At 39.8% G+C, this 27317-nt stretch overlaps 4 protein-coding genes across 5 annotated transcripts; 3 read left to right on the top strand and 1 right to left on the bottom strand.

The window, feature by feature from the left end:
• Nucleotides 1-37: 37 nt before the first annotated feature.
• On the top strand, nt 38-2978 carry LOC116393090 (apolipoprotein D-like). 2 transcript variants are annotated; one of them, XM_031865050.1, is made up of 5 exons: nt 38-101; nt 1579-1712; nt 1833-1954; nt 2410-2498; nt 2609-2978. In XM_031865050.1, exons 2-5 carry the CDS (start codon nt 1593-1595, stop codon nt 2848-2850), a joined length of 573 nt encoding a protein of 190 aa, XP_031720910.1. In that variant the 5' UTR covers nt 38-101; nt 1579-1592; the 3' UTR covers nt 2851-2978. The 2 variants fall into 2 exon arrangements, with proteins under 2 accessions (XP_031720910.1, XP_031720911.1); XM_031865051.1 differs by lacking the exon at nt 38-101 and adding an exon at nt 1382-1435.
• Nucleotides 2979-4056: 1078 nt separating this feature from the next.
• Nucleotides 4057-5544, bottom strand: LOC116393094 (apolipoprotein D-like). The gene is made up of 4 exons (XM_031865056.1): nt 5422-5544; nt 5116-5237; nt 4409-4497; nt 4057-4298 (listed from the first exon to the last, which is right to left on the bottom strand). Exons 1-4 carry the CDS (start codon nt 5539-5541, stop codon nt 4057-4059), a joined length of 573 nt encoding a protein of 190 aa, XP_031720916.1. The 5' UTR covers nt 5542-5544.
• A 7995-nt stretch (nt 5545-13539) lies between these two features.
• On the top strand, nt 13540-16588 carry samd7 (sterile alpha motif domain containing 7). Its single transcript, XM_031865027.1, has 8 exons — nt 13540-13642; nt 14025-14148; nt 14409-14533; nt 14645-14726; nt 14840-15507; nt 15603-15718; nt 15804-15914; nt 16270-16588. The coding sequence occupies exons 1-8, from the start codon at nt 13540-13542 to the stop codon at nt 16507-16509; spliced, it is 1569 nt and encodes a 522-aa protein (XP_031720887.1). The 3' UTR covers nt 16510-16588.
• Nucleotides 16589-18028: 1440 nt separating this feature from the next.
• On the top strand, nt 18029-26915 carry sec62 (SEC62 homolog, preprotein translocation factor). Its single transcript, XM_031865036.1, has 8 exons — nt 18029-18101; nt 21352-21460; nt 22009-22114; nt 22658-22889; nt 22989-23084; nt 23170-23230; nt 23348-23467; nt 23992-26915. Exons 1-8 carry the CDS (start codon nt 18066-18068, stop codon nt 24534-24536), a joined length of 1305 nt encoding a protein of 434 aa, XP_031720896.1. The 5' UTR covers nt 18029-18065; the 3' UTR covers nt 24537-26915.
• The last annotated feature ends 402 nt before the right edge of the window (nt 26916-27317 follow it).

The raw sequence follows: 27317 nt of genomic DNA on the forward strand, positions 1-27317 counted from the left end.
GAAAACCAGGTGCACCTGTGCCCAATTAATCTTTCCTCACACATGTGTGGGCTTTAGTAAACACTCAGATGGCTTGAAGTCAATAAAAGCGGGAAGATGCAGTAAGTGTTCATCTGAGACAGCACTTATGTTTGGAGATTGGAAGACTGATGCTGGCAACATTGGAGCGATGTTGTTGTTGTTGGTGGTGATAAAAACCAGAATGCCTACTTTTAATGTCCGTCCTGGTAAAAGGAAAGCGCTGCTGCTAAAATACATTTACTTTGTTTAGGTAAATGTAAAGGCAGGTGGGAAATACCTTTATTCACTGTCTTGCTTATGAGAAAATCAATACCACTTTCATCTTTGTCCAGTAAACATGATGCTAGTGGGTAGTTAGCTTAGCTTAGCTTAGCAGAAAGACTGGAAAAGGAGGAAACTGCTAGCATGGCTCTGTAACAAAAATCTGTCTTTCCAGCAACTCTAAAGCTCACTAATTAACACTTTATTGGGTTTGTTTAATATGTACAAACAAATTAAATGTGAAACAATTTCTGGTTTTAATTTAGGTGATATAATTTACTTTAAGTCTCCCCTTGGTTTTTGCTTGGATTAAAGAGCATGCTAAGTGAGCTTCAGAGGTGAATACAGATCCAGGGTAGCTGTTTCCCCCTGTTTCCAGTCTTTATGCTGAGCTAATGCTAAGCTAACCAAGCTAGCTGTAGCTTAATATTTACCAGACAAACATGAGACCAATATCTTCTAATCAAGCGAATACACACATTTCTCAAAATGTCTACACTGTTTATAACTATTTCTTAATAATTAAATGGACACTAAGAGTTCCGGGTGATTCATGCAACCATCTCTCACTAACATGAATAGCATACAAACTATCTTGGGGATCACGATTTTGGGAAGAACATGTAAAATATTTAAGCCATGCAAATGAGCAGACGATAAATTTAAACTCAAACAAATCTAATTAGGGGAAAGTCCACAACATGAAAAATGCATTTCTTTAGTTCACAGAATATTAGTTTGGTGCCTTTGATACTGGTTTCCTCTGGACTGGAGCGCTGAGATATTTATATATTTTGCATCTTGTTTGTGCTTATTATTCATCTTGTGTGTAATTTTCACATTTATCTTGTTGGTTTTTAGCCAAGTTTCCTTTTGGGGGGGGGAATGGATACTAAAAAAGAAGGTTGGTTTCACTGAGATGAATGGAGGAGATGCATCTTTACTTCTACAAAGATCAGGAGGTGTGAGGCCTGTTTGAACAGTGTCTTCATTTGAACAGGTGCCAACTCTCACGCTCACTCCCCCTCCAACACATTTACACGTAACACAAGAGGAGGTGCTAAAGAATGTGATCAATGGGGTCCTTACATCTATAAAATATCCTTGAAACTGAATGAGCTGCACACAGGTAGTAACGCTGATTTACATACAGGTGAACACACTGCAGCCACGACTCTTCCTCCTCACCACTCCTGCTCTTTCCCTCAAGTTAACCCTCAAAGATGAGCTTGCAGGAGCAACCTGCCTGATGTAAAGCTGATTGTCTCAATAATCTTGCTGTTTTGTTCTCTGCAGGTCGTGTTGATAAGATGAAGGCCATGCAGGTGATTTTCTTGACTCTGCTGTCTGTTCTGGCAGCCAGCGCTCAGGTGTTTAAGTTCGGCAAATGTCCCAAACCAGCTGTTCAGGCCAACTTTGATGCTTCCCAGGTGAATACTAAAGTTGCCTTTCCTTTGCTACCAATTAACATTATGTAAAGCATGAGAACGTTGCCTGTTTTGCAACAATTACATTTTTTCTATGTGTGAAATCCTGTGTTTCTTCTGCAGTACATTGGTAAGTGGTATGAGATCAAGAAGCTGCCAACATTCTTCCAAAAAGGCGAGTGCGGCACTGCCACCTACAGCCTGAAGAGTGCTGGAGTCATCGGGGTCCTCAACAGTGAGCTGCTGTGAGTACATGCTGCCTAAATGCCCACATTTTCTGATTTCAGGGTTTGAATATACTCCTATTGTTAAAAAAAAAAAAAGGTGCTGCTTAAACTCTATAATGTTGGAACTACAAGTAATCAGTCGTTGTCATTGAAATAATAATTATCAGAGCAAATGAGTATTCAGAGTATTTCTATCCTCTAAGTTAGTGTGTAATTCCACAATAAACATCCCTTTTGATGTAATTTTTTCCACACAAGGCAGTGTATTTCTATTGCAACATTGTGCTTTTATTTTTAACTCGGGTGTATTGAATCCTCGGCCCTGCACCATGAACACACAGGATCACTAACTGATCTTTGACACTGTTTCAAGTTAGTAAAGGAAAATAATTTGGTGAAATTAGATGAAGACTTAGACGTGAAAGAAAATGCGTGACTAAATGAACTTCTGTTTGTTTTACCTCCTTTTTTAGTGACGATGGAACCATTAATTCTATCGTCGGCTCTGCCGAGGTCAAGAACCCCTCTGAGCCTGCCAAGCTGGAGGTCTCCTTCTTTGAAGGTAAAGAAGTTTCATTACAAATATATTCAAGTTCGGTCAGTGAATCTGAGTAGTATCTTTTGTATATAATATTCCAGCGGCTTTGACTCTCGTACTTGTCTCTCCTGCAGGAACTCCTCCTGGTCCCTACTGGGTGCTGTCCAGCGACTACGAGGGTCACGCTCTGGTCTACGGCTGCGTCGACTACGGCCTGTTCCGCGCGGAGCTCTCCTGGATCCTGAGCAGAGAGCCCACCCTGCCCGAGGAGACCCTCGAGGAGCTGCACGGCATCCTGACCTCCGTCGGAATCAACGTGAACAAGATGGTCCCCACCAACCAGGATGAGACTTACTGCAGCGCCATGAACCAGTAAACAGAGATACTCTGTTTCAGCCTCTACAGGACTGAGACAGGGCGACTTGGATCCATGACGAGATAAAAAACAGCTGTATGCAGTGTGTGCTGCGCCTCCTCGCCCTGTAGATACCTTATGTCATTGCAATAAACCTGTAGAAAGAAATGCATGTTGTGGTGTGTTTTTGTCTTTAGACCTACAGGGCTTATTCTGAACTACAAAGGCAAATGAATACAACTCACGTTTCATAAAATTTTAATAATCGGTGTGAAACACGCACATCTTCTTTACAAGACTAGATGGACTAGATGGTGACAATAAGACAACATAAAGCTTATAGTCTGTCACCAAGCAACAGAAATACTCCTTTGGGATCAACGTCTAACAAGCAAACAATGCACATTTAAAACACACTGAAACACATACATAAAAAAGGAAAAGTTACAGTTGACTAGAATAGTGTTAGCAGTGAGGGCACGGAGCCTATTTTAATTTGTTCAGGGTGAAGATCGTAGAGGATTGTAAAAAAGATTGTCATTTATTATCTCTCTTCATACAGTGGCCTCCATTTATTGGTGTTTTTGATAAATACATGAATAAACACAAATACCTGCTCACTACAACATTATGTGTTATAAACCAATTATTAAATGTTTGTATACAGCATACATGTTAAATGGAAAGCTCTGAGCGTAATCCAGAAAAAAATAATTAATACTATTTATCCGCAAGAACTTGCTTCTTTAAAACAACTTTCTTACAATTGCTTTACAATTGTAAATAGACATTAAAAAATCAAGTAAGGACTAATAATTTACAAATGAGAGCAGCTACTATTGCTGTACATTTATCAGCGTCTCAACTTAGCTTAATTAGCTAGTGAAAATAGTTAAACATGCACTTTGGACAAAATAATAATATTAATGTGCAGATTACTGACAAAAAGCATTCTGGCTATTAGAAATAAACCCATTAACCAAAGAGACATTGTAGGAGTGTGAAAACAAAACAGCAAAGATATCAAACAGAGAGTTAATCAATTATCAATACTGTAAACACCAGACCACCAGACGCCCACAGAAAAGACAGAAAACCAAAACCTGCACTGCTGTTTAAAAAAGTTTATTGCATTGACTTTGCATGAGACACAGTTAGAAGTACAATCACAAGAATCACGCATGAGTCTGTAGGCCTTCAGGCTTCATCCGGTCCATCTCAGTCTGTTTACTGGTTCATGGCGCTGCAGTAAGCTGCATCCTGGTTGGTGGTGAGCAGCTTGTCCACTCTGACTCCGAAAGAGGACAGCTTGCTGTGCAGCTCCTCGAGGGTCTCCTCGGGCAGGGTGGGATGTCTGCTCATGATCCAGACGAAATCCACATGCAGCACGCCGAGGTCGGTGCAGCTGTAGACCAGAGTGTAGTTGTCGTAGTCGGTGGACAGCACCCAGTAAGGAGCATGGGGAGCGTCTGGAGGTGTAAAGGGACAGGAGAGTCAAATGATGACATTTTCTGAATTGGTATAAATCTACATCTGAATAGCAATCTTTGCAGGTTTGTAATAAATTAGATGTTCTTACTCTCAAAGAAGGAAACCTGCAGCTTGGCAGGCTCAGAGGGGTTCTTTGCTGTGGCAGAGCCACTGATGGAGCTAACGGTCCCATCAGCGCTAAAAGAAACAAAAAAGAATACTTAAAGTATTAAGTCAAAGTAATTTTGGGCAGAATGATCCCTTTTCAGTGAATTATATTATAATAGAGGTCATATTATTGGAATATTATTACTGATGCTGAAACACATAAGCAACATTTTAATTGTGAGAGATGTTGGATGTGGAGCACAAGTACTTTATATACTGTTGTATATAGTTCAATCTACACAGTATCATCATATTGATCATATGTTTTGTTTGCATGGTCCTAATCTGTAAAGTCAATGTTTCAATGTATTGGAGTCAAAAGTATAGAATAGCATAAAAAAAATGTATACTCAAGTGAAGTAAAATGTTCTCAATATTGTATTACAGTCATTGAGTAAATGTAAGTTACAATCATATCCTGGAAGGAATATATTTGCAAAATATAGTTTGAGCTAATAGTTTAACTAACAGAATTAGACAATTTAACCAATTCAACTGTTACAGGTCTCACAACATATTTATTGATTAACTTCTTTTTAGCTTGGTCAGTAAAATAGACCTCCTGTATATCTCATGTGTTGCTTCAGAAAGGGAATTTTAGTGGGACTTTTGTGGTCCAACTCTTCATAAAAAAACACATTTTGATGCAGCAGCTCGCTGTTGAAGACACCAACGACTCCGGGGCTCTTCAGGCTGTAGGTGGCAGTGCAGCACTCGCCCTTCTGGAAGGTATTTGGCAGTCTCTGGACATCATACCACTTACCAAGATACTGCAGAGCAAGAGCATGAAATTAAGATGTTGTTGATGAAGAGCTGCAGAATCTTGAGGATTTAAGTGGCAATTTTTGTTTAGTGTTACAAGTTGTCACCCTGGAAGGCCTAATTTGTTAACTTCTGGATTTGTTTGTCTCCATACAGAATATATTGAAGTAAAAACAAAGGTTAGGTATTCACCCTGGCAGTATCAAAGTTCTCCTGCACGGCAGGCTTGGGGCATCTTCCTGGCATGATGACCTGAGCGTTGGCCGCCAAAACGGACAGCAGAGTGAGGGAAATCACCTGGATGACATTCATCTTTTCTCCACAACCTGTAGAGAACGAAAAATACTGTTTGGCTATTCAGATTTAAGAATTAAAGATAGTGAATTAATTTAGATATTCAGAAAAAGAGACAGCGGTGGAGAAAAAGGGGAGAATCACACCTGCTGCTAGCGTACCTGTATTACTGGGGAGCAGTTAAGTTCTGAGTTTTTGCCGGTGTTTTTATAGATCAGTTTTTCAGCAGCTCCTCCTTCATACTATACTAGCGAGGTTCTTTTTGAGAAAGTTGTGTGAGAAGTGGCACCTGTTCCCATAAAAGCCTCTGACAGAAAAATAAATGACTAACAAGTTAGTGTAAAAGTTAGATTACTGAAGTGCTGCTGTGGATAAGTACAGTAGATTGTTAGGAACTGTATTTAACATTCAGAGGATTTGAGCGTTACTGTGAGCGTGTTAAATTGCTAATATTAGCAGTTAGCTCAAAAGTCTTATTGCAAGTGTTTTAAATTGCTATATTTTTGTATCCATCTTTAAAGACGACACTCAACCATGATTCAATGTTAGTGAAAAAGCATTGTTTACATTGTAAAGCAACATTTTGCATGCCTTAGCATGACTTCCCTTTGCCTCAGATCAGCCCACTTGAGACTAACTGTCACAGGGCTATGGTATTTATTCTTCTTTTATTGATGGAGATGGCAAGTTACCTGCCTAAAATACTTTCTCACTAATTATTATTATTATATTTATTCCCTTGATGATGATCTTAATTGTTTTTATGACTCCAAGTCTATAATCAGACGAAGAATGATGTATTTTTTTTGCATTCAGTATTTGTGATAAATAATGTATAAAAGCAGCACATTTGAACAGTAGTGGAAAGTAACCTTTGCTCAAGTACTGTACTTAAGTTCAATTTTGAGGTATTTTTACCATTCTCCCCTACTTTATATATGAAATATTTTACTTTATATTCCACAACACTCATTTTAAAGCTTTAGTTATTAGTTACTTTATAGATAATTATTGATACAAAATATATTCAACAAATAAATATATGAAACAAATATCATGTATAGGTTAAACTACACAGCAGTATATGAAGCAATTAGAATGAGTCCCACCTCCACTAGCTACAACATAAATATGCTGCACATCACTATGATATGTTGATTTTATCACGATATGATTCATCTGAAAGGCAATAAATTATCATATTGAATAATCACCCAGGCCTAAAACTTTTGTATACTTAACTGAAATCTTCAATGTAGGAATATTTTTACAGAGCGGTATTTTTAAAAGACCACTGCTTAAAAGTCGTTCTGTGTCAGTGATTATTTCCTGAGTGTAATACAACCAGGATCTAAAGGCTTTGTCAGTTATTTCAGGGACTCTTTATCCTAAAGAATCCTACCCAGGATCTCAAGGTAATCAAGACCTAAACAAGATTTCCACAGAGTGTAAACGACATAATGCTTCTACATTTGAGGGATTACAGCTTTGGTACAGTTTTCATTCAATGGGGAAGAATACCGGAAATGAAGGCGATGTAGACAATATATTGTTTCTGTAATTAGAAGATGGACGGGTGTGTGTGCGCTAACTTAGTGAATTTATAGCCAGGCGTGTTTCTGGACCTTAAACCTGCTCTGATCCCTTCGCCTCACTGTGACTCTATAATGCTGGCTGCAAACAAGACGGACAGAAATCCCTCATAAAAAGCTTACAACGAGGAGATTCTTTAATTAGCGGTTTAGATGTCCTAATGCTCTGCTCTCTTAATTCCTAAGCCCTTTATTAGTCTCTTTTCAGTAAAAATGATCAACCTACTTGTTTTTACTGCACAAACACACACGTGTTCCTCAGATATGTTTATGTATAGTGATTGTAACAAAACTTAAAACGTTAAAGTTGTAAAGTTAAAGGGCTTGTTAACAACTCCTGTCGATTAATTAAACAGAAATTACACAGTTTTAAGAGTTCCTGTATGTTATGATTGTAACCGCTTCCCTCCAACTAACGAAACTCACACATCCAGCAGCGGCAGATCTCAGTGAAAGGTCACAGGTGATTGACCCAGCTTATTAAAACGAATGGTCGGGTCACTGGTACCAGCTCTGTGCAACATCCCTCCACAATTATGCTACAGGACCACGAGGCCACACCCGGTCCCACTCCTGCCTGCGAAGAACAAGAGGATGAGGCACCTGATCAACACACCTGGATCACTGAACAGAGAGGAAACCTTCCCACAGCAACTCATTAATGTGTCTGTGTATCTGTGCTGCAGCATGCTGAGGGTAGAAGTCTGAATTTGATGAAATGTAATGTACTGTAATGGTGTGATGAGTGATTTCCTACATACACACACAAACAGGACCTATGCATTAATGGAGATATGTCAAAGCTATTGGGCTGCCCATGGACATGCCCGAGCAGTTAGGGGTTTGATGATTGCTCAGGGCATCTCTCCAGTTACCAGTCTACACTCTGTACGGGGACCAGCCACCCTCCGGTACCCAAGCCAAGCAGACTGAGCTACTGCCACCCCAAATAAGCAGTTCAAAGAATGATTGCATCGATTTTCTTTTAAATCTAGTAAATGCATTATATTATCCGATTTTTTTAATTTTTACCCAGCTGAAAAAAGAACACACTTTAGCACACTAATCAGCAGGTAGCAGCTCTGTCAGTCTGTATTTAGGCACAGTAAGCTAGATTAGCATTAAACTCAAAGTACAGCTGAGGCTGATGGGAATGTTTTGCAGGTTTTTGGTCATAAACCGAAGTATTTGGTAGAGTAGATTTGGAGCTGACAGAGGCGGTTGATGAAAATAACTAATACTGAATAATGCTCTACCAAAAATAAGAAAATACAATAAGTAAATAAAAATGTATATACATGCATATACTGTGTATATATATACCCCCTGTTGGGGGGTTTACATTCTTCTCATGAATAAAAACAGAAAAGATTGAAATGATTTTCTCCGCCATAAAAAGATAAATAAATAGGGTTTTTTTATTCTGGTTTTGGCCTTTTTTGTAATGTGCTGGCTGTTATCGAGTCCTGCAATAAATCCTACCTTCATGAAGGTTTTGATTCAACTGACATTTTGGAGGACGTAGTTTGTGGTGCAGAAAATAATAGAAACACCTGTCAGTTTAATACAATACCTCCGAAATAACCATACAGCTTGATGTACCTAATAAACTGGAAATGTGTGTAAATGTTTAACAACACAGGGGATCACTGACCTCCAGGATCACTCAACTCTCCAGGACCTCTTTGCTGTCTTGCAGACTGTAGAAGCCGATAGAAACACCACACTGGCCCCTCCTTCATATCATGTCTGCTGTTAAGCAAAATTACCTCTCAGCCAACCAACTGTGCACACCTTTCTGCCCACCCGGTATTAAAGAAAACATCATTCAGGGCCTTGCTGTAAGCGGTTGGTGAGCACAAACTGTCAGATTAAGGGGTCTGAGAGGATCATCCGGCCAAGATTTAGTCGGATTTCCAGCAAATTACCACCAAGCATGTTTGGGTCGACCCCTTGGCACCCTGGGGAGCGCAATATTTCTGACACCCAGGCTAGACATGTGAGGGAAAAACAAAAACAAGGCTCATCAGTTGGATTTTTAAAGTCTACAACCAGCATCATGTAACTGCTCTGCATGTGGCCTTAGAGCAGTTAAGAAGGGGTTGGACATTTTACCACTGGAAAAGGAAGCTAAGCATTTAGGTGTCTTAACTATGGTCTAAAGTGCTAACAAGGGATTAGTGAGGTAAACGTTGAAAGAGGTTTAGCACTCCATGCTTACGACCATGGTGCTTCTTCAGTAATTACACATCAGTTGCAAAGTGCTGCAAGCAGTTGGACGGGAGATCATAGTGATGTCAGGACAGGGAGGGCTTACCGCAGGAGATAAGGCCATCTAATGGAGATGAAATGAATCGGTATTTAAAAGTTCTTTTTTAGTTAAGGCAGTTAGCTGGCAGCAGACTGAGCTCAGACCCGTTGGCTGGTTAGTGGGAGGCCATTTACAGTCATTGGAAGTGAAAGAGGGACAGAAGTGAGAGACAGTCTGTGAGCTGACCAAAGGGTTTTTCCTTTACCTTTTCCACTTGGCTTTTTGCCTGAATTGGGACAAAAACCAGTTCCAAGCTCTGCTCACTGGTGTGAACTTGAAGGTAAGTCCATCAAAACTTCCTCTTTCAATATTTCTCCGTCCATTTCCCCTTTTCTGTCCTTGTGATTGATTTGTTTAAATTGTGTTTTAGTTGTTGTACGTCACATTTAATCTGCCGTTGTTCTTGTAAAAGCACAAAATCGACTTAGCTTATTCCAGAGTATGTAATATAAGTCTAATGCCTCAGTATGTATATGTATGTATATCAAAAATAACAGTAACAACCTTAGAATCCGTGCACTTAGATGAATATTTTCATCGCAATGCTAAAAAAATGCAAAACTTTCAAATGGTAAATGTTGTTATACATAATGTGAGCTGTAAACTGTATGAAAGGCTACCGATCCCTCAGTAAATTATTACTCTAAAAGCCAATGTGATTAGAGGAACAGCCTTGAAATCTAGATAATTAATCTAAATATTAGCCCAGATTCAGTAAATAGCGCTTAAGGAAATGAAAATGATGCTAAAATACATGATGAATTAGCTTGAGGTTCTTATCAACTGATGATTTAGGTCTACATTAAACCATATATTTCTATACAGGCCTATTGATATTATTTAATTTGATCCTTTCAATCAGCTTTCTCAACACTTTTTCATGTGAGGTTATCACACCACAACTAATTCTTAAATCAATACTACCGGCAGCTCGCCGCTTCAAATTCTCATAAAATCTAAACTGCTTCTTGTAACTGACAGAATACAACATTGCTTTATCATGTTGTGTTAAGGGGGATTAAGAAGGACCAGACAATTCTTCTGTCTTGTCTGATATGACCTCCTCAGGGCTCCATTTACGTCGTCAGCAATTTTTCCCTTTAATTCATTCTTGTAATGAGATTAACCAGGCAACAGCAAATCCAAGGAGTCCAATCCCCGGATTTGGCAGCTGCGGTGTTGCCTCTGTTTGTTGAGGAAATAAGGCATAAGAGTTTTTAGAGCTCACCTGTAATGACACTTTCACTCACAAAACACTGCTTGAAACTTCCATGTATGATCCAGTAAAAAGTTTGAGCACGGACAGGTTTGAAGATGTGTTACGGCGCTATATGTTGAGTCTAAAACTTCAGTTAAAAGACGTAAAACAAAACCTAATTAATGTGTTAGCGGTGACCGAACAGGCTTTAACAAAGGATTCTTCACAAGCCACACTTTGTGTTTCTCATGTTTTATCTCCAAATTATATTTACAGAGCTAAACGTGCAATTTGCAAAAAACAAAATACCCGGGCCTTTAATCTGGAAATAACATGTGGTTTAACAACACTTACCACTGTTCTATATTCATAGAATTATGAAGATTCTCTTAAACATCTGCATGAATTGCTGCACTATAAAAAATAATTTTAACCTATAACCCAAATTCTGACTCGGTTTCCTGATCCAAAAGAAGATCTCTTCACTCAATTTGCACAAAGTAAAACACAATAAAAATAATATTATCAGTGGCATTATTAGCTTACATTTTAAGCTATTTTGTCTTTAGCTTATATTTTATCTTCATGGTACTTTGTTTATTTTAATATTTTTTATGTATAAGATGGTTTTATTATTCGTGTGTTGTTTTGAATGTCTGTCCTGTTGAACTGTGAGCTTACAAAAGGCAGGTTCCTAATGTTCTTCTGTATTGGTAATAAAGCTAGAGGCATTACAATACGTCAATGTTTCTTTTCAATAATTTACATTTTCATGCAAAATAACATTATTTTTGCTTGTTTAAAAAAAAAAGAGCAAGCACATTATGTAATTTCTACCTGAAGAAAACAGCCACAGCTTGAGAAAAAATATTTTGTTATCGTGCAGCAAATTCAATTTTTTTTTTTATCCAGATGGTCAGAAGATTCTTTTGGGATCCTGGAAATATTCAGAAATAGTTTTTCAAATATCCCTTCATATGCATTTCTTGGAAAACTGGCGGCTTATCTCTGGGACACACAGGGAGGCACAATCTGGTGCTAACACCGGCCTGTATAGCAACAGCAGTTCACGGTTTGTGTTACTTATTTTCTGTTTCTGTAGAAACTCAAGGATCAAACTTTTATTTCTTGGTTTCCATTTTGTCTATTTTCCTTTCTATATTTAATTGTTAAGTATGTAAACTGTTCAAAAAAAGTCTAATCAGCTTGAAAAATGTACAGCTGTTTACAATATCACATGTAAAAAGTGTAAATCATTAATTTCCCAGTGGAGAGAATGCGAAGGCGATAATACATTACACAACGCCCTGAGGCTCAGAGCTTAGTGCCCACTTGGGAATTATAGAGGCATAAATGTTGAAATACATTTCTTCTCATTTGCTGATGCTAGGTGTTATGATATTGGCAGAGAAGTAGGTGAAGGCAGCGTGCGTGTGTTTGCGCCACATAGCTTCACATAAACCGATTGCATCCCCAGATTTATCCCCAAGGTGTTTTTAGGACATCCTGGGAGCTAATGGAGGCTAATAGGCTTAGCACTTAGGGTGTATTGTCCGGGATGCTTACAGGCAAGGTTTGCAGAGGGTAAAACTCTAAACGTGCGGATTACCTCCAACACATCCCTTTAAAGTGCTGTATAGCCAGGACTTAGCTAATAGGATCCTGGGGGGTGGCAGGAGCCTGGGAAGGTGGGGATGGGGGTTGGACGGGCCAGCAGGGCGGTCTCAGGCAGGTCAGCAGATGTAGCTAGCAGACTGTTGCAGGTTTAATAGGCGGATTACAGCCCTCAGATTAAATGGGCTTCAGAGGGAACTTGAGGGACTGTGGATAATGCTCAAGGCCTCGGGGCAAGTCTTATGACAGCATTTCTCTTGGGGGAGGGGACGGCCGAGTGGAGAAGAGAGATCACTATAAACTAATATAATATAAAGAGGTGGGTGGTGACCTTCTGTGCAGACTCACATTCAACTACCCATAACCATATTGCACACCCTGGTCCTGGATTAGCAGAACTGGATTATTGCGCTGTCGTGTACAGTATCATATTTTGTAATGGGATTTCTGCAGTGTAGAAGGCTAATTGGAGGTGTCTAAGTCGATTGTGCTTGTTTACACAAGCTGCTGGCTCAGCAAAAAACAGAATGGCCATTTGGAGTATGTATGTGAGTGTGTGAGTGTGCTTTTATTTCTATGCTTACTAGGACCAGATGTTCTGGTAAGGACAGAAAGATGAAAAAATCTTCTAAACAAGGACAATAATTGCTGGTCACATTTTAAGGCGTCAGTATTAGGATTTGGATTTAGGTGTTAAACATAAGTTTAGGATTAGGTTTACGTTACGGTGAGGGTAAGGGTTAAGGTTGGTTAAAGATCAATGCTTAATGGAAGGCTGGAGGTAAGAGGTGAGAGGAAGGATCGAAGGTTAGGGAACAAATTTGTGTGTGTACATGGATCCCATATTGGCAGTTCATTGAAGTCCCCTTTTAACACATTTTATTATCTAGGCTGTATTTTATTGTGCCAGACTAAATATAGATATTTCATTGTTACAGCTCTGCTTAAATAAATGTGTTTTGCCTGTTGTTTTTAATATATATATATATATATATATATATATATATATATGTGTGTGTGTGTGTGTGTGTGTGTGTGTGTGATGTTTCTTCTTTTGGAAAATAGCAGGACAGCACAGTGACCATAATGAGACTCTTTAACATATAGATATTTGCTGCCTCCTTGTGGCACTGATGACAAATTACTAAATGTATTCATCCATCCAAATTACATTTTCTATGAATGTATACTTTAAAGCTATATATAGCTATATATAATGACATATTACAGTAATCAGTTGGTCAAAGTAATTGTCACATGTTCCATCCTCTTTTTAAACTTCAACAGCGTTCAGGTGTGTCATGACCCCAAGAGAGCAGCTGAGGAAGATGACAGCGCTGGGAGAGCAGGGGGCTTTGGATGAGAAGCACTGGTACCGTCTAGTCAACGGCATGTCAGCTGGAGGTGAGAAACGAAAACATGGAGGAGACGAGGCAAACAACAGCATAAAATATGAATATGAGTCCAAGAAAACATGAAAAACTGAATTTTTCCAATAAATCACAGTTAATTAAGAATAGGTGCAGAACTTAGACAATCACAAGAATTTCTATAGATGTATAATGGGTTTATTATTTACACATTTGCTGACTCCATATAAATTGTCCAATCTGAAGTTCTAAACAGGTTAAACCAACTTTCAGACCTTGACTGCCATGTATTGATTTTAGTGGATCGTTACCTGCTCAGTTGTACCTGCAGTCTCCAGCTTTCGGTTTCACGGCATTCAGCTAAACTGGCTTCCCCGACATTCCACCTGTTGTGTTTGTTTTTCTCTCTCTTGCAGAGCTGAGGCAGAGGCAAGAGTTGATAATGAGGAACCAGATGGCCATGGCTCCCCAGATCCTCTCCCAGGGGCAGCAGAGGTTACAGGGGGTCCCAGCGCAGTTCGAACCTCGCTTCATGGAGAGGTCTGTACCTGAATACACACTTACAACCCAAAAAGGGTATAGCTCTTTGGGGAAGGGCACCCCTGAGAAGTGTCAGTTACAGTGCATAAGTGAAGAAGACATGGATACTTGAGAAATATCTGATGCATGTTTCTGTACAGTGAAAATTTTGAAAATATACAAAATGTACCTTAGTGATTAACAAAAAAGCAATTATTACAGCTGGTTATCCGTTGATATTATGTCTAGATGACTGATTTTCCATGCTTTTCCTTCATCAGAGAGCTGGTTCCCCCCTCCGAGATGGTAGCATCCGACGGCAGACAAATGCACATGGGCCCTCACCTGGGTCCACCTCTACCTCACCACGCCAACATCCTGCCTGGGAGAGCTTACCCTGGAGCAGGTGAGCATGGCCCGATTCAATTTCATACCGAAAAGAAATTACAACCTGTCCGTTTCATCCTAAAGAATTTGAACAAGCGTTAACACTCGTCCGCCTTTTTGTTTTTCTCAGCTGGCTATGGATTCTTGCCCCAAGAGCCCATGGAAACAGTGGCCCGGCGACAGGAGTTCATTCACAAGCAAAATATAGCCAGGTAGTGCATTCAGAATATCCTCAGCATCTCACAGAAACATTCCACCTGCATAGCGTGGCTCCATCATTATCGTTGCTTAAATATGTTTAATATGTGTGTGTGCTCCTGTTCAGAATGGAGATGAATGCCATCCTGCACCAGAAGGAGCTGGAGAATGCCCACCAGAAGGGACTTATGGGAATTGAAAATCACATATCGTACCCTTCCAACCCCATGGCGTTCAGAGGTCGTCAGCGCATGCCAGACGGCCACGATGTCTTCGTCCACCGTCCCACCCTGGATGAACTGCACTCGAACAGCATCCTCATGTCGGCCAGCCCTTACCCACCAATCAGCACGCTGCACAGAGAGAGGGGACGCAGGGCTGGCAGGAGGCCGAACATTCACAAGACCGCAGAGAGCCATGTGTCCAACCTGAAGGGCCAAACTGAAGATAAAAGTGTAGAGCAGAGCCCGGGAGCCACGTCAGGGGAGGAGAAAGAGGTGGAGGCAAAGGGGGACATGGGAGAGGAGTGTCCCTCCAGCAAGACACACCATCAAGCAAAAATCGACTCTGAACTCTCTGCTGGAAGCAGGAAGAACTATAAAGAGGGGGAGCCTGGTCTACGAAAAGCCTGTATGAACAGTCGAGATGGGTCGGATGTGGCCAACAGTGGTGCAAATGATAAAGACAATCAATGTTCAGCTTTCCAAGAGAAATTCATGTATCCCTCCACTGGCGGAGCACTCCCAGGCATGCCTTACATGTTCCCAGTCCCTGGAAATGGTTTCCTTCCACCTGGTGAGTTAAGATAGATTACAATATATTATTTCAGCAAATTAATTTCATGTGTATATTACAGCACCAACAAAGATGTATGTCATTATTTTTTCCAGGTCCACCCAATCTCTTTCTCAACAGTGATGAGGTGTCCGAAGACCTAAGGAAGTGGACAGTCAATGATGTTTACAACTTTATCAACAGCGTACCCACATGTTCAGAATACGCTCAGGTTGGTTTCTACAGTTTTCTGAATCTGTCTTTACACTTTTTGTTGTGGCTTTGTTGTGCTAATGTGGTGTGAATTCACTCTGCAGACGTTCAAGGACCACATGATTGATGGCGAGACGCTGCCCCTCCTGTCAGAGGAGCACCTACTGGACACGCTGGGACTCAAACTGGGACCAGCTCTTAAGATCCGCTCACAGGTAGGAAACACGAACTCTGACTGAGCCCTGAACAATCAAGACTTGATCCCTTCAAAGATGGGATGTGTGCTACTTTAAAATAAAACTCAGGAATGCCTGTGCAAAGCCATACAATAACTCTTCACGAAATGTAACTTTGGTGAAGCTTGTCATGGCCTTTGTTTGTCTCAGTTTTTGAGTCTATCATCGATTTGACTCACAGATTCCAAAATCTGAAATCACACATTTGCCTCTGTGGTCTTTAAATCTGTACGGTATATTACAGTAGAGTCCTCTACATGCAGGTCACTCATCATTCCTTTACAGACACATTTGCAAACACTATTATGTGTCAACTGTCTTTATTCCTCCACAGGTGTCCAGGCGTCTAGGCAACATGTTGTACATGATGAACCTGCCACTCTCCAACGCCACACTGCAGGCCAATCCTGAGAAGCCTGCTGCAGACCGCTCATCAGAGAACGGCTCCCCTGTGAACTGCAACAGCGAGGAGATGATGGCGAGTCCAAGTGACCCTGATGTCCTCAAGTCCACAGAGCACCTGCATGAGACAGAAAATAATTCCCCTCCATCTGCCAGCAGTGAGACAGCCTGATCAGAACTGATAATGCAGACCTCAGTCTGCACCTACAGTACAGCATGCATGGCTCTGCCTGACTGACAAAGTCCTGGATTTGTTTACATTATGATTAACTGGATTGAAGATGCTTTTTTTTTTTTTACTATTTGCTACTTTTTTTATGTATAAGTTCACACTTGGCCCAGGTATATGCTAAATATTTGTATTTTATATTTATTTATATATGTGCATATATTTTTAACAAGCACAGTTGAGTGAAACTGATGTGTGAGATATGAGACAATAAGAAGGTCCAATTAAATTTTCCTTTTCTTCTTTACATTACAGGCCTCTAAACGTCTGACTGTAGCTTTAAACATTCTTATTTTTCAAGCTGCTAAGCGTCATTTCTCCAGTAAGGCATCATAAGGACCATAGAAATAATATGGGAATGGTTTTATTATTGAATAATGAAATAATGAAAGTGAGATGTTTGGATGTTTGATACACTTTTACATTTGTTGGATTGTAAATAAAGTGTTTTTCTACCTAGAAATCACTACTAGTATGGCTTGGAATAAATAATTGAATAACAAGTATCACATATTATGAGAAAACTTTTTGTTTGCCTGGACGAGAAGTCGTCAGAGCGGTCTACATTTCCAAAGTGAAAGAACATACAATAGAAACACAAAGAAAATGAAACAATACAAACAGTAAACAATAACAATAACAAATTAAGTGTTATGACATTCATTCATAATTTTGAAAATATGAAAAAATGTTAAACATTAAAAGTAAGAGTAATATAAGAAAATGGATAGTTTTGAAGAATCCAACCAAGATTATGGATGTGTGACAGCAAATTATACCAATTGGAGATCGTTAAACGTGTTCATGTGGACAGAGGTAAAGCTGATAAATACAAAATAGAAAGTACAAAAGTATTCAAGTCAAAATATACTTAAAGTGAAAGTACTTGTATGCAGAATGGCTAATTTCAAAATAATGTACATTATATTATTAAATTACAATTTTTGATGCAATATTACTTATTACTATGGCAGCTGGTATTTTTACTAAATATACTGTCAGGTATAGCTTGTAAATTTCCCCCTATTATTAAAAAACATATAGTCTTATCTTAATCTATAATAGATCATCAATTGTTTGTTGATTTCATTTTATACTATTGATTTTAACCTGCAAAGTAACTAAAGGTATCAATCAACAATATTTCCCTCAAACATGTAGAGGAGTAGAAGTATAAAGAAGGAGAAAATAGAAATACTCATCTAGGTACAATTGGGCCCTTAGAATATTATAAACTACAGCTGTTACCTGGATAAATGTACTGTAATTACTTTCCACCACTGCTAATGAATACATTGAAGTATATTATAATTGCATAAAGATCATGCTTAAAGAGTGAGAGAGAAGAGAAGAAGAAAAAGAGATTGTCCATTAAACATATGAATGAAATTATCGTTTTTCAACCGTTAATCGATTAGTCTCGCGATACTACACATTATGCGCGTGCGCAGCCTCGCGCACATCGGAGGAGCTGGGAGCTGGAGCTGAGTTGGAGGATCATGGCGGAGCGCAGGAGGCACAAGAAGCGTATCCAGGTAACATCACTTAATTCATACGAAATTGGAGCCCGTGCAAGTTGAAAGACAACAAATAAACACCACGTGCGGGTTCACGAGCTGTTGCGGGATGTTTGTTTAGCGGCAGCATCCTCGTGGGGAGCCTTTATCCGGCTGAAGATGAAGCCAGATGATGGCTAACCCGTAGCTAGCATTAGCTGGCTAGCGAAAACAAACGTTAGTGTAGCTGTATTTTGATGAGACGCTTCCTAGCTTAGTGTGATCTGTATTACCTATAAGTTAGCACTCACGCGCTAACATATAACACGAGCATGGTGCTGTTATACTTTCTACTGAGCTGTCTCTACTGTCCACCACCGTTAAACGTTTTCAGGATAAGCTGCGTCAGCTCTAACTAGACGTGTTTGTACATAAAGTGAGACAATCTGCGGGTTTTTTAAATTAATGAGCTAGTAACACAGTGCATCATAATGTAACGTCACAACTGTGCAGGTAGCCGCGAGGCAGCGTGGCTCCAGGAGCTCTTTAAAGACTAGACAATAGATTTCAGTTGAAGCAACAGTTTATCGAGTGGCTACAGGTTCAGGAGACATGGACAGACTCGGCTATCACTCTATGCTTACGATCTAGATTAGCAGACAACTAAAGTACCATTGTTTGCTTGTAGTTTTGATTAAGACATGGGTGAGTTTCATACCTTAAATGTGGTCAGGGTGTGAGTTTGTGTCTCAATTATACTCAGTATTCACAATATAAAAAGAAAAATAGTTTTCTGTTTGATTTCTGATGTTCACTATTGCTTCTCATGGTAGTGAATAGAAAGAAAAGGTTCACAGGTGACACTTTTTATATGTTAAAAAATGTCATCTTAACTGCCCAGAGAATTGTTTTTGTTGCTGCTGTTTACATTCCTTATGATGCAAATTCAAAAAGCGCACTATTGCTTTTGTTTGTCTTGTGTTGCAAATTGGCTGCAAAACTGCATTTCGTTGTGCATCCCTTTGTTGCATAATGTCCACTTGTGCAACTATTGTATAATTCTCTGTCTGCTGATTGTATACCAGTTGCAAAACATACTAAATTGATTATTCTAGTACTGTACACAGTTGGTATGTATGAATTTGGGACAGTGCAATAGTGTCCTACAAAGCAGTGGGATTAAAGTAGGATGTATTATTTTATTATTGTTGCTGTCACTGAAGATGAATGAAAGTGTGTAACTTTCTTATTGCATGGCATCAAGCCAATATTCTAATATAGTTCTCTTTTCGCTCTTTGCTCTTTGATAGTTATCTATTTAGAAATGGATTTGTCACCAATAATGTTACTTTGATAAGCATTTGGTTGGTTAGGTACACCGAGCTGGAACTACTACACTTTGTAGTCTAACACAATACAATTCCACAGCACCACAAACTAAAGCCTCCATGATAACAACACAGTTGAATCCACACCTCTCTAAAACAATCAAAACAAAAAGTATACATTTTTTTTTATCTTCATGAAGGTGGGATTTATTGCAGGATTGTTATGTTTGACTGCATTAGTTCTAGCTAGGTGTAGTTTCTAATATACTGGCAACGGAGTGTAGTTCTCTTGTCTGTTTGAGTTCAGTTGCATAACGAACACATGCTGTTATCTCATTGATTTGCAAACCTGAAAAAGACGATTGTCAATTATTGTCACGTTATAATGTTCAGTTTTAAGAGATTGTATCTGCCCCGTTTACATGAGTAAGGGTACACTAAATATTAGAAACACTTCTCTGGATGACGATACAGTTCAACAGAGAGACAAACTAAACTACAGCTTACAAAAGGACCATAAATGAATGAATCAACATCTCTCTGAAACAGTTGCAACTCCATAATCTTCATGTCGGTGGGATTTAAAACAGAGTTGTTGCATTAGTTTGTGGTGGGTGTTCCTAATAATCACCCAACTAAGTATAGGTATCTGCATGTTCCAGTTCAGTTGCATAACAACACATACTGTTATCTCCTTTAAAGATCACCATGCTGCGTTACACAACAGTCTCCTTTTTTTGACGCGATTGCAATTTTTAATTGTGTCTTACAGTATTAAAGCGTTGAAATGGATTTCATACCTAGACCAAACTGTTACTTGGATACATGTTTTAAAGGATCAGTACTGTGGTGTTGGCGTGGACCAAAATAAATCTTTCTTTACATACTGTGGCTGTTAGACCAGAGCGGCTAATCCTCATGATCTGAAGCCAGGTAGATCATATAGACGGTGACGGGGGGCTTTTCGTGTAGGGGTCTCATGTAACTGAGCTGTGTGACTGATATACCTGCTCCTTTAAAACAAAGGCTTGTTTCATGGCCTCGTCTTCCTCATGTTGCTGGCCTTAGCCAGCTGGACTGGATATAGCAGCACCAGCTTTCATTGTGCTGATGCTCTCATTCCCTCCGTGTTGGCATGTGGTTCAGTGCTGCAGGCGGACAGACGGGAGGATGACTCTCTGTTGAACATCTACACTATTTCAAACTGGATATGCAAAATAACTCAGAAAGTTATACCTGTTACCGTAATGATGGGCACAACCGATCCGATACCAGTGTGTTAAAAATGAGAAATAAAAAGATTTTACCTTCGTCCACTAAGTCATTTTTACTGAACCGAGTTTGAACGCATCATAATGTAAATCAATGGCGCCTCAGTTAACAGCTGATCGCTTCGTGATTTAGCCAAGCAGGGCTGCTAACAGCTAATGTTAACTAGCTCTTCTTGTGTCGATTTCAACGCAGAGTTGTTGTTGGTAATGTTGCATTAACAGTAGTGTTTAACTACAGGTGTGTCATACTAGTTTGCACATGTGCAGTACCGATCGGGCAGGACGTACTGATCTGGTAGCATTTGACGCGTTTTGTTGTTTTCCTAAGTAGCATAAATGAGCTGGTAAATGATATGACAACGTGATCGGTGCATAGACTCTTGCACTTGCCAATACCTTATCATTGGAGGCATTGCCGATACTGCTATCGGTATGTCAACAGCTCTAGTGGAGACACTGTCTACTGCACTTGGAATGTTTCAGGTCCTCCCCTTCTATGTCCCATTCCTCCAGGTGCAGTTTTCAGTAGCTCCATATACAGTCTATGGAGCTCTGTGATGTTACTGCCTGTCCGTGTCTGCAAAACACGTGAAAGTAGTTCCCACTCCTCAGAGATGTGCATCATTGACCGACTGTAATTTTGTTTTTATGTGTGCATGTATATTCATCTGTTTTTGTCTGGTCCTGCAGGAGGTGAGCGACCCCACCAAGGAGGAGAAGGCGGTGGCGAAGTACCTCCGGTTCAACTGCCCGACCAAGTCCACCAACATGATGGGCCACCGAGTGGACTACTTTATTGGTTAGTGCTCTGCTGTGGGATGTGAGGCAAAGCACACAACACCTAGACACCCGGTGGAGTGGGAATCAGGAGATCAAACCGTGCCCTCTTGTTTGTTTTTGAACACTTGACAGTTGTAATTACTGATAAATAATCTATATTAACAGATTCTGCATTTATAAGCCACCAGGTAATAAGTCATTAACACTGATTCACCAGGTTTTGTAATGTGCTGCTCGCTTAATTTCAAGTCCTCAGAAAAGACGATAGACGAGGCCTTTATATAGTTGTATAGTGGATTATTCTACCGCCGAGAACATATAGGATATAAAACATTGTAATGCCATTGTGTACTGAAGGCTTTGATTACTATAGCACTTGCTTGGCCCCACAAAATGTTGCAATATAAGAAGGAATCAAAGTGTATGAACCAATGAGTGCACAGGCAATGAGCCCGTCCAATCATTTACATTCTGGCCGCTTGACATTTTCTGGTCCTGTACCACTCTGTGTTTTTTTTTTGTTGTTTTTTTTTTTTTAAATGTCCGTCTTTGTTTCCCTACATTTAGCCTCCAAGGCAGTGGACAGTCTGCTGGACTCCAAGTGGGCCAAGGCAAAGAAGGGAGAGGAGGCGGTGTTCACCACCAGGGAGTCTGTGGTGGATTACTGCAACAGGTCTGCGTTCGAACACACATTGTGCTTCTCTTCTGATATCATAGATAATTCAACATTTGTCTCATGGTATCTATATAACGAGGTATCTCAGCATTTTATACATACGCTTGCAATATGGTCACCGGTATATGCAGCTGCAACTAACAATGATTTTCACTATTAATTGACGTACAGATTATTTTCTTGATTTCATCAGACTTTCCCAAAATCCACGCAGATGTCTTCAAATTGCTTGATATTCAGTTTTCTATCATAGAAGAAGCAAAAACTACTAATACTATGATACTTCTACTGCCAACAAATATTTACATTTTTAAAGCTGGAACCAATAAAAAAATCCTCTATTATCAAATATGATACTGAGCCCTATGTGCATGAAAATGAAATTAAAATAAAAGTGCTTTCAGTCTTGCAAAACGACCAAGTGCTGAAACGTTTTTTTGCTATTTAGGGATAAAATCCTTAACATGACCTTTCCTTTAAACAGTGATGATTTAAACTAAAACAGTAAATAATCAAGTCATTCTCCTCCGTCCTTTGTAGACTCCTAAAGAAGCAGTTCTTCCACCGGGCTCTCAAAGTGGTGAAGAAAAAACCAGAGAAAGACACCAATAAAGACAAGGAGAAGGAAAAAGAGAAGGAGAAAGAGAAGGACAAGGCCAAAGAGAAGGAGAAGGCCAAGGGCGACAGTGGCAAAGAAGATGAGAAAAAAGGGAAGAAGGACAAAGAGAAGAAGAAAGAGCCGGAGGCTGTTGAGACCAAGAAAGAGAAAAGTGTACGTGACCCAACACTGGAAACTTAAAACAGTTTGAGAATTACTTTAATTTGTAAGTAAAATACAGATTTCATATATAATATTTGTTTATTTTCACAGGATGAGAGCCCTGGATCCCCCAAGAAGAAGAAAGAGGTGAAGAAGAAGTTTAAACTGGAGCCTCATGAGGAGCAGCTGTTTCTAGATGGAAACGAGGTGAGTGTGCTCAGACGGCGCATATTTAGGAAACATGTTCGGGATCCTGAAAAAGATAAAAACCCAACACGTGTCTCTTCTTCAGGTGTTTGTGTGGATTTACGATCCTGTTCATTTCAAGACTTTTGCCATGGGACTGATACTCGGTGAGTCAGAGGTTAAAAAACATTTTTTTAACAAGAACTGAATGAAGTGTTATTTGTTACTGATTGCAGCTGATTTGACGTTTCCTGTCCACCATCTGTGTGTGTTGTGTCTTTCAGTCATTGCAGTGATAGCAGCCACACTGTTCCCACTGTGGCCAGCAGAAATGCGTGTAGGAGTTTACTATCTAAGTGTTGCGGCCGGTTGCTTTGTGGCCAGTATATTACTTCTTGCTGTTGGTAAGTACATGTACTTCATAGAAACACCGTACTGGGTTCCTGCATTTAATTGACCCTTTTCCTAAGCCCCGCCCCCACGCTGCCACCTCGTCATACTATCTACCATGAAGCACACACTGTCACTCACTGCACCCCTTGAATAAACGTAAAAGTGATTTCAGAGAGAAGCAGACAGAAGATCTAAAATATGCGTTTTAATTCAGATTCAGCAGCTAAAATCAGGTTCAAATGATAAAGCTTCTTACAAAGAGAGGCAAAGCACAATATTTATACAAGGCAAAAAATGCATTAGTAAATAAGTGAAATAGAAAATAATCAATAAAAACTAAATACAAATACACAAAAAAATAACATCAGACTAGTGATACATTTAGAATTATGTAATTAGTTGTAAATTGCCCCAAAATATTCAATAAGGGAAATAAAAGTGGAGACAAACAGACTAACGTTAAGAAGAGATGTAATGTTTGAGACGATTGCTGAAGATTGAAGTTAATCCCACTTGTTGTCCCCTCTGTCTTCAGCCCGATGCATCCTCTTCGTGTTAATCTGGCTCGTGACCGGCGGGCGCCACCACTTCTGGTTCCTCCCCAACTTGACGGCGGACGTCGGCTTCATCGACTCGTTCCGGCCGCTCTACACTCACGAGTACAAAGGGCCGCGAGCCAGCAACAAAAAGGGCTCCGACAAGACGGACGAGAAGGACGGCGAGGGCAACAAGGCCCAGAAGTCCGACAGCGACGAAAAGTCCGACAGCGAGAAGAAGGACGGCGATGAGGAGGAGGAGGAGGAAGAGGAGGAGGGCAAAGAGGCCGAGGAGAGTAAAGAAGTAGAGGGGGAGGCAACGGGGGCGGACCGCCACTCGGACACAGACAGCGACCGCCGGGAGGAGGAAGGCTCGCAGCACAGCAACGGAAACGACTTTGAGATGATCACCAGGGAGGAGCTGGAGCAGCACACAGAGGAGGAAGAAGAGGAAGAGGGTGAGGAGGAGGAGGAAGACGAGGAGACGCAAGAGAGGAAAGAAGGGGGTGAGAGCGAGACTAAACCCCAGACTGCTGAAACATAAACTTCTTACAATCCCATCACTCTCCACTGTTTCTCTCTCTGTCCTTTCCTCCCTCCTGTGATTCCAGGACCTGCTACTCCGGCCTCTCTGAGCAGAGGCACCGTCTCTTCTTCTTGAGATCTTCCAATAGAAAGTACCGATAGACACGACGGGTGAAAGTACACGACAATGGGGTAATAAATAATCAAAAAAGAAGCCTTATTGTGTCTCTGATCCCTCCCACCCAGATGTTATTCATGTTAAAATGAAAACTGCCACCGACATGTTTTGCCTGAGGAAGTTGTCCACAAAAACACTTCTTTATCTTTGTTTCCTTCTTTTCTCGTGTCAAGTTTCTTTTTGTGCAATTTCAACTCAAAATATCTTATTTATGTTCCCTTTTCTTTGTTTACGTATTACATTTGGATGTGAGGTCAAAGCCAGATCTTAAATACAGAAGGAGGAGAGAAGCTGTCATGCTAAACTGACCAGTAAGAGGAGACATGCTGGTTCCTCTAACCCCCCCCCCCCCATTGTCATGTCGTTGGTACAATCAGGTTAACCAGAAAGCCTCTTGTCCTTTCACGTTTTTTTGGTGTTTTGGTGAGACAACATGGCAGGAGCGTGCTTTACATCCTGTTGAATGCCAGCGAGTGTGATTTCTTTCTCAGGCCTTGAAGCAAACCGACCCGCTTTAGAACCTGAACCAAGCCAGACGGACCAAATCCTGTAGTTCACTGGAATGAACCGTGTTGAGGCTGGATGGAGTATTATGACAGCAGAGTAGTACGGCTCCTCGAGGTACAGTATCATATTTGAATAAGAACTTTTTCTCTTTTTTTTTTTTTTTTAAATGGCTTATAATCATAGTGCAGTCCTCCACAAAGTGTGAAGTAGTTCATGTTTAATAATGTGGGACTCGTCTGTAAGAGTAAGTGGGACACAGCTGGCATACTTCCTTTTCTTTTTTACAAAAAGATTGCAGCGTTTGTTGTACAACTAAAGGTAGAAGACGTTAAGTTCACTGATTATCTGTCAGACAGAACCAGATATAAAGTAAACTCTAGTGCCAAACCCGACGACTAATGATGTTCTGCATGCTGATTCAACACGGACAGTTGAGTGTGAAGGGGCGGGGTATGCTTTTGTTAATTCGTTCATATTGTAACCGCAGTGTCAAACTCCTCAAACCTTTCGCATCGTTGAAAAAATAAAGATTAAAAGAAAGCACAGCACAAGGTTGTTCGTGTGTAGCTAAACAAAGATTTTTGGTCTCAATGAAACCGTTTGAAGGTGTTCGCACTAGACTCCCATCCAGACCAGTTCTGTCTCGTCTCACACAGTCATCAGTGGAAGTCGTGGCGCTGGTCCACTGACCAGACTACACCTTCACATTACTTTCTGGCTAGAAATTCCCTTTTTAGTCATTGTGAAGATTATATTTATGTATAAAAAATAGAAATCTATCATTTATATAGGGATTCTATTGCTAAATCATATATATATATATATACACACAAATATTACAGTCCAAGAAACGATAATACTTTTTTTTTTTTTCCTTTTTTATTTTGTATTAGGAAGTTTAATTTTTATTACGCAGTTTGTAATATGCATTTTTGTTTTTATACGATCATAAAGAGCAAACTTTAATTTAACATCTGGGATTAGAAAACAGTGGGAACTTATTAGACGAACACATTTGTGTATTTCTTTTTTACATCACTAACATTGAACATCTGGTTGGTTTGTTGCCACATCTGTATTTCTCTCACTAACAAACAGTGGCTTGTGTAACACTGCTGGTTAACCTGACGTGGCAAAAACTCCTCACAGTGAAACGATATCTTAACATATTCCACTCAGCTTTCTGTACAGTACATTTGTTTTGCCTAAAAAAGGAACTCACTCAGACTGTACTTAGTAGTGTGTTGCGTCTCCTGTAATCCCACTGAGGGTTGTAGCTCTCTGACTTTCTAACTCGCACCCTTCCATGTTTATTTTCTAATATCTTCCACAAACGGGCAAAGTGCACCTCTGGGTCCGGAGTTGCTGTACTCAATATTGGCATAACCACAAAAGAGAAAAAAAACAGTGATTTCCCCAAATGGTTCTAGGCTGTTGCACAGTATCGGTCTGTTGTATATTGTAGTATTATTACTCTGTATGCTGCTGCTTTTCATCGCACATTTCTGGGGGAAATAAAAAAAAAAGTGAAATTGTAAAACATCAATGTTTAATCTCTGGTCAAAAACTCTTTTTGATCTCGTTGTCCACATTTGGATCAATGTCATTCTGAAATACTGTCTCATGCAATATTGGAGAATAATTTAATAAAACTGGATGTCTGGAAATATATCTGTATCTTATCATTGCAATAAAAATATAGAAAGCACACAAGTATTGTCATATATTGTCCTGTTATGTATTTGTTTTGCATTGTTCTGATCCTTGCTGGGACAAAATATTGTGATTTAAAAACGGGTATTTAATTTAAATTATAGAATTTCTTCAAAAAGTTCCATTGGACGTATTGATGAATAACTGTCTTTAGGGCATTACTTATTTTCATTAAGGCAATAAGACTTTTTATTGACATACTATACTGTGGTGTTTTTTATGTTTATATTCAACATACTGCACTATTACTTTTTTGACATATACTCTGACTTCTTAATGACTTATCGGCATACTATACTTTGATTTATTCTACTTTCTTCAACATGCTATACTTGTTTGTTTGAAAAACTATACTATGACATTTTGTTCATTTTTTCCAACAGCCTATTCAAAGACTTCTTT

The sequence above is a fragment of the Anarrhichthys ocellatus genome, unplaced genomic scaffold, assembly GCF_004355925.1.
Source record: "Anarrhichthys ocellatus isolate YVR2014 unplaced genomic scaffold, GSC_Weel_1.0 scaffold32, whole genome shotgun sequence".
NCBI classification, from domain to species: domain Eukaryota; kingdom Metazoa; phylum Chordata; class Actinopteri; order Perciformes; family Anarhichadidae; genus Anarrhichthys; species Anarrhichthys ocellatus.

Coding starts and splice junctions, on each gene's coding strand:
- LOC116393094 (XM_031865056.1), bottom strand. CDS start 5,541: ATGAATGTCATCCAGGTGATTTCCCTCACTCTGCTGTCCGTTTTGGCG. Junction 5,238..5,421: donor AGAACTTTGATACTGCCAGG/GTGAATACCTAA, acceptor CTTGCTCTGCAG/TATCTTGGTAAGTGGTATGA. Junction 4,498..5,115: donor GTCTTCAACAGCGAGCTGCT/GCATCAAAATGT, acceptor TGTTTCTTTTAG/CGCTGATGGGACCGTTAGCT.
- LOC116393090 (XM_031865050.1), top strand. CDS start 1,593: ATGAAGGCCATGCAGGTGATTTTCTTGACTCTGCTGTCTGTTCTGGCA. Junction 1,713..1,832: donor CCAACTTTGATGCTTCCCAG/GTGAATACTAAA, acceptor TTTCTTCTGCAG/TACATTGGTAAGTGGTATGA. Junction 1,955..2,409: donor GTCCTCAACAGTGAGCTGCT/GTGAGTACATGC, acceptor CTCCTTTTTTAG/TGACGATGGAACCATTAATT.
- samd7 (XM_031865027.1), top strand. CDS start 13,540: ATGACCCCAAGAGAGCAGCTGAGGAAGATGACAGCGCTGGGAGAGCAG. Junction 14,727..14,839: donor CACAAGCAAAATATAGCCAG/GTAGTGCATTCA, acceptor GCTCCTGTTCAG/AATGGAGATGAATGCCATCC. Junction 15,719..15,803: donor CATGTTCAGAATACGCTCAG/GTTGGTTTCTAC, acceptor TTCACTCTGCAG/ACGTTCAAGGACCACATGAT.
- sec62 (XM_031865036.1), top strand. CDS start 18,066: ATGGCGGAGCGCAGGAGGCACAAGAAGCGTATCCAG. Junction 23,085..23,169: donor TGTTTCTAGATGGAAACGAG/GTGAGTGTGCTC, acceptor TCTCTTCTTCAG/GTGTTTGTGTGGATTTACGA. Junction 23,468..23,991: donor TATATTACTTCTTGCTGTTG/GTAAGTACATGT, acceptor CTCTGTCTTCAG/CCCGATGCATCCTCTTCGTG.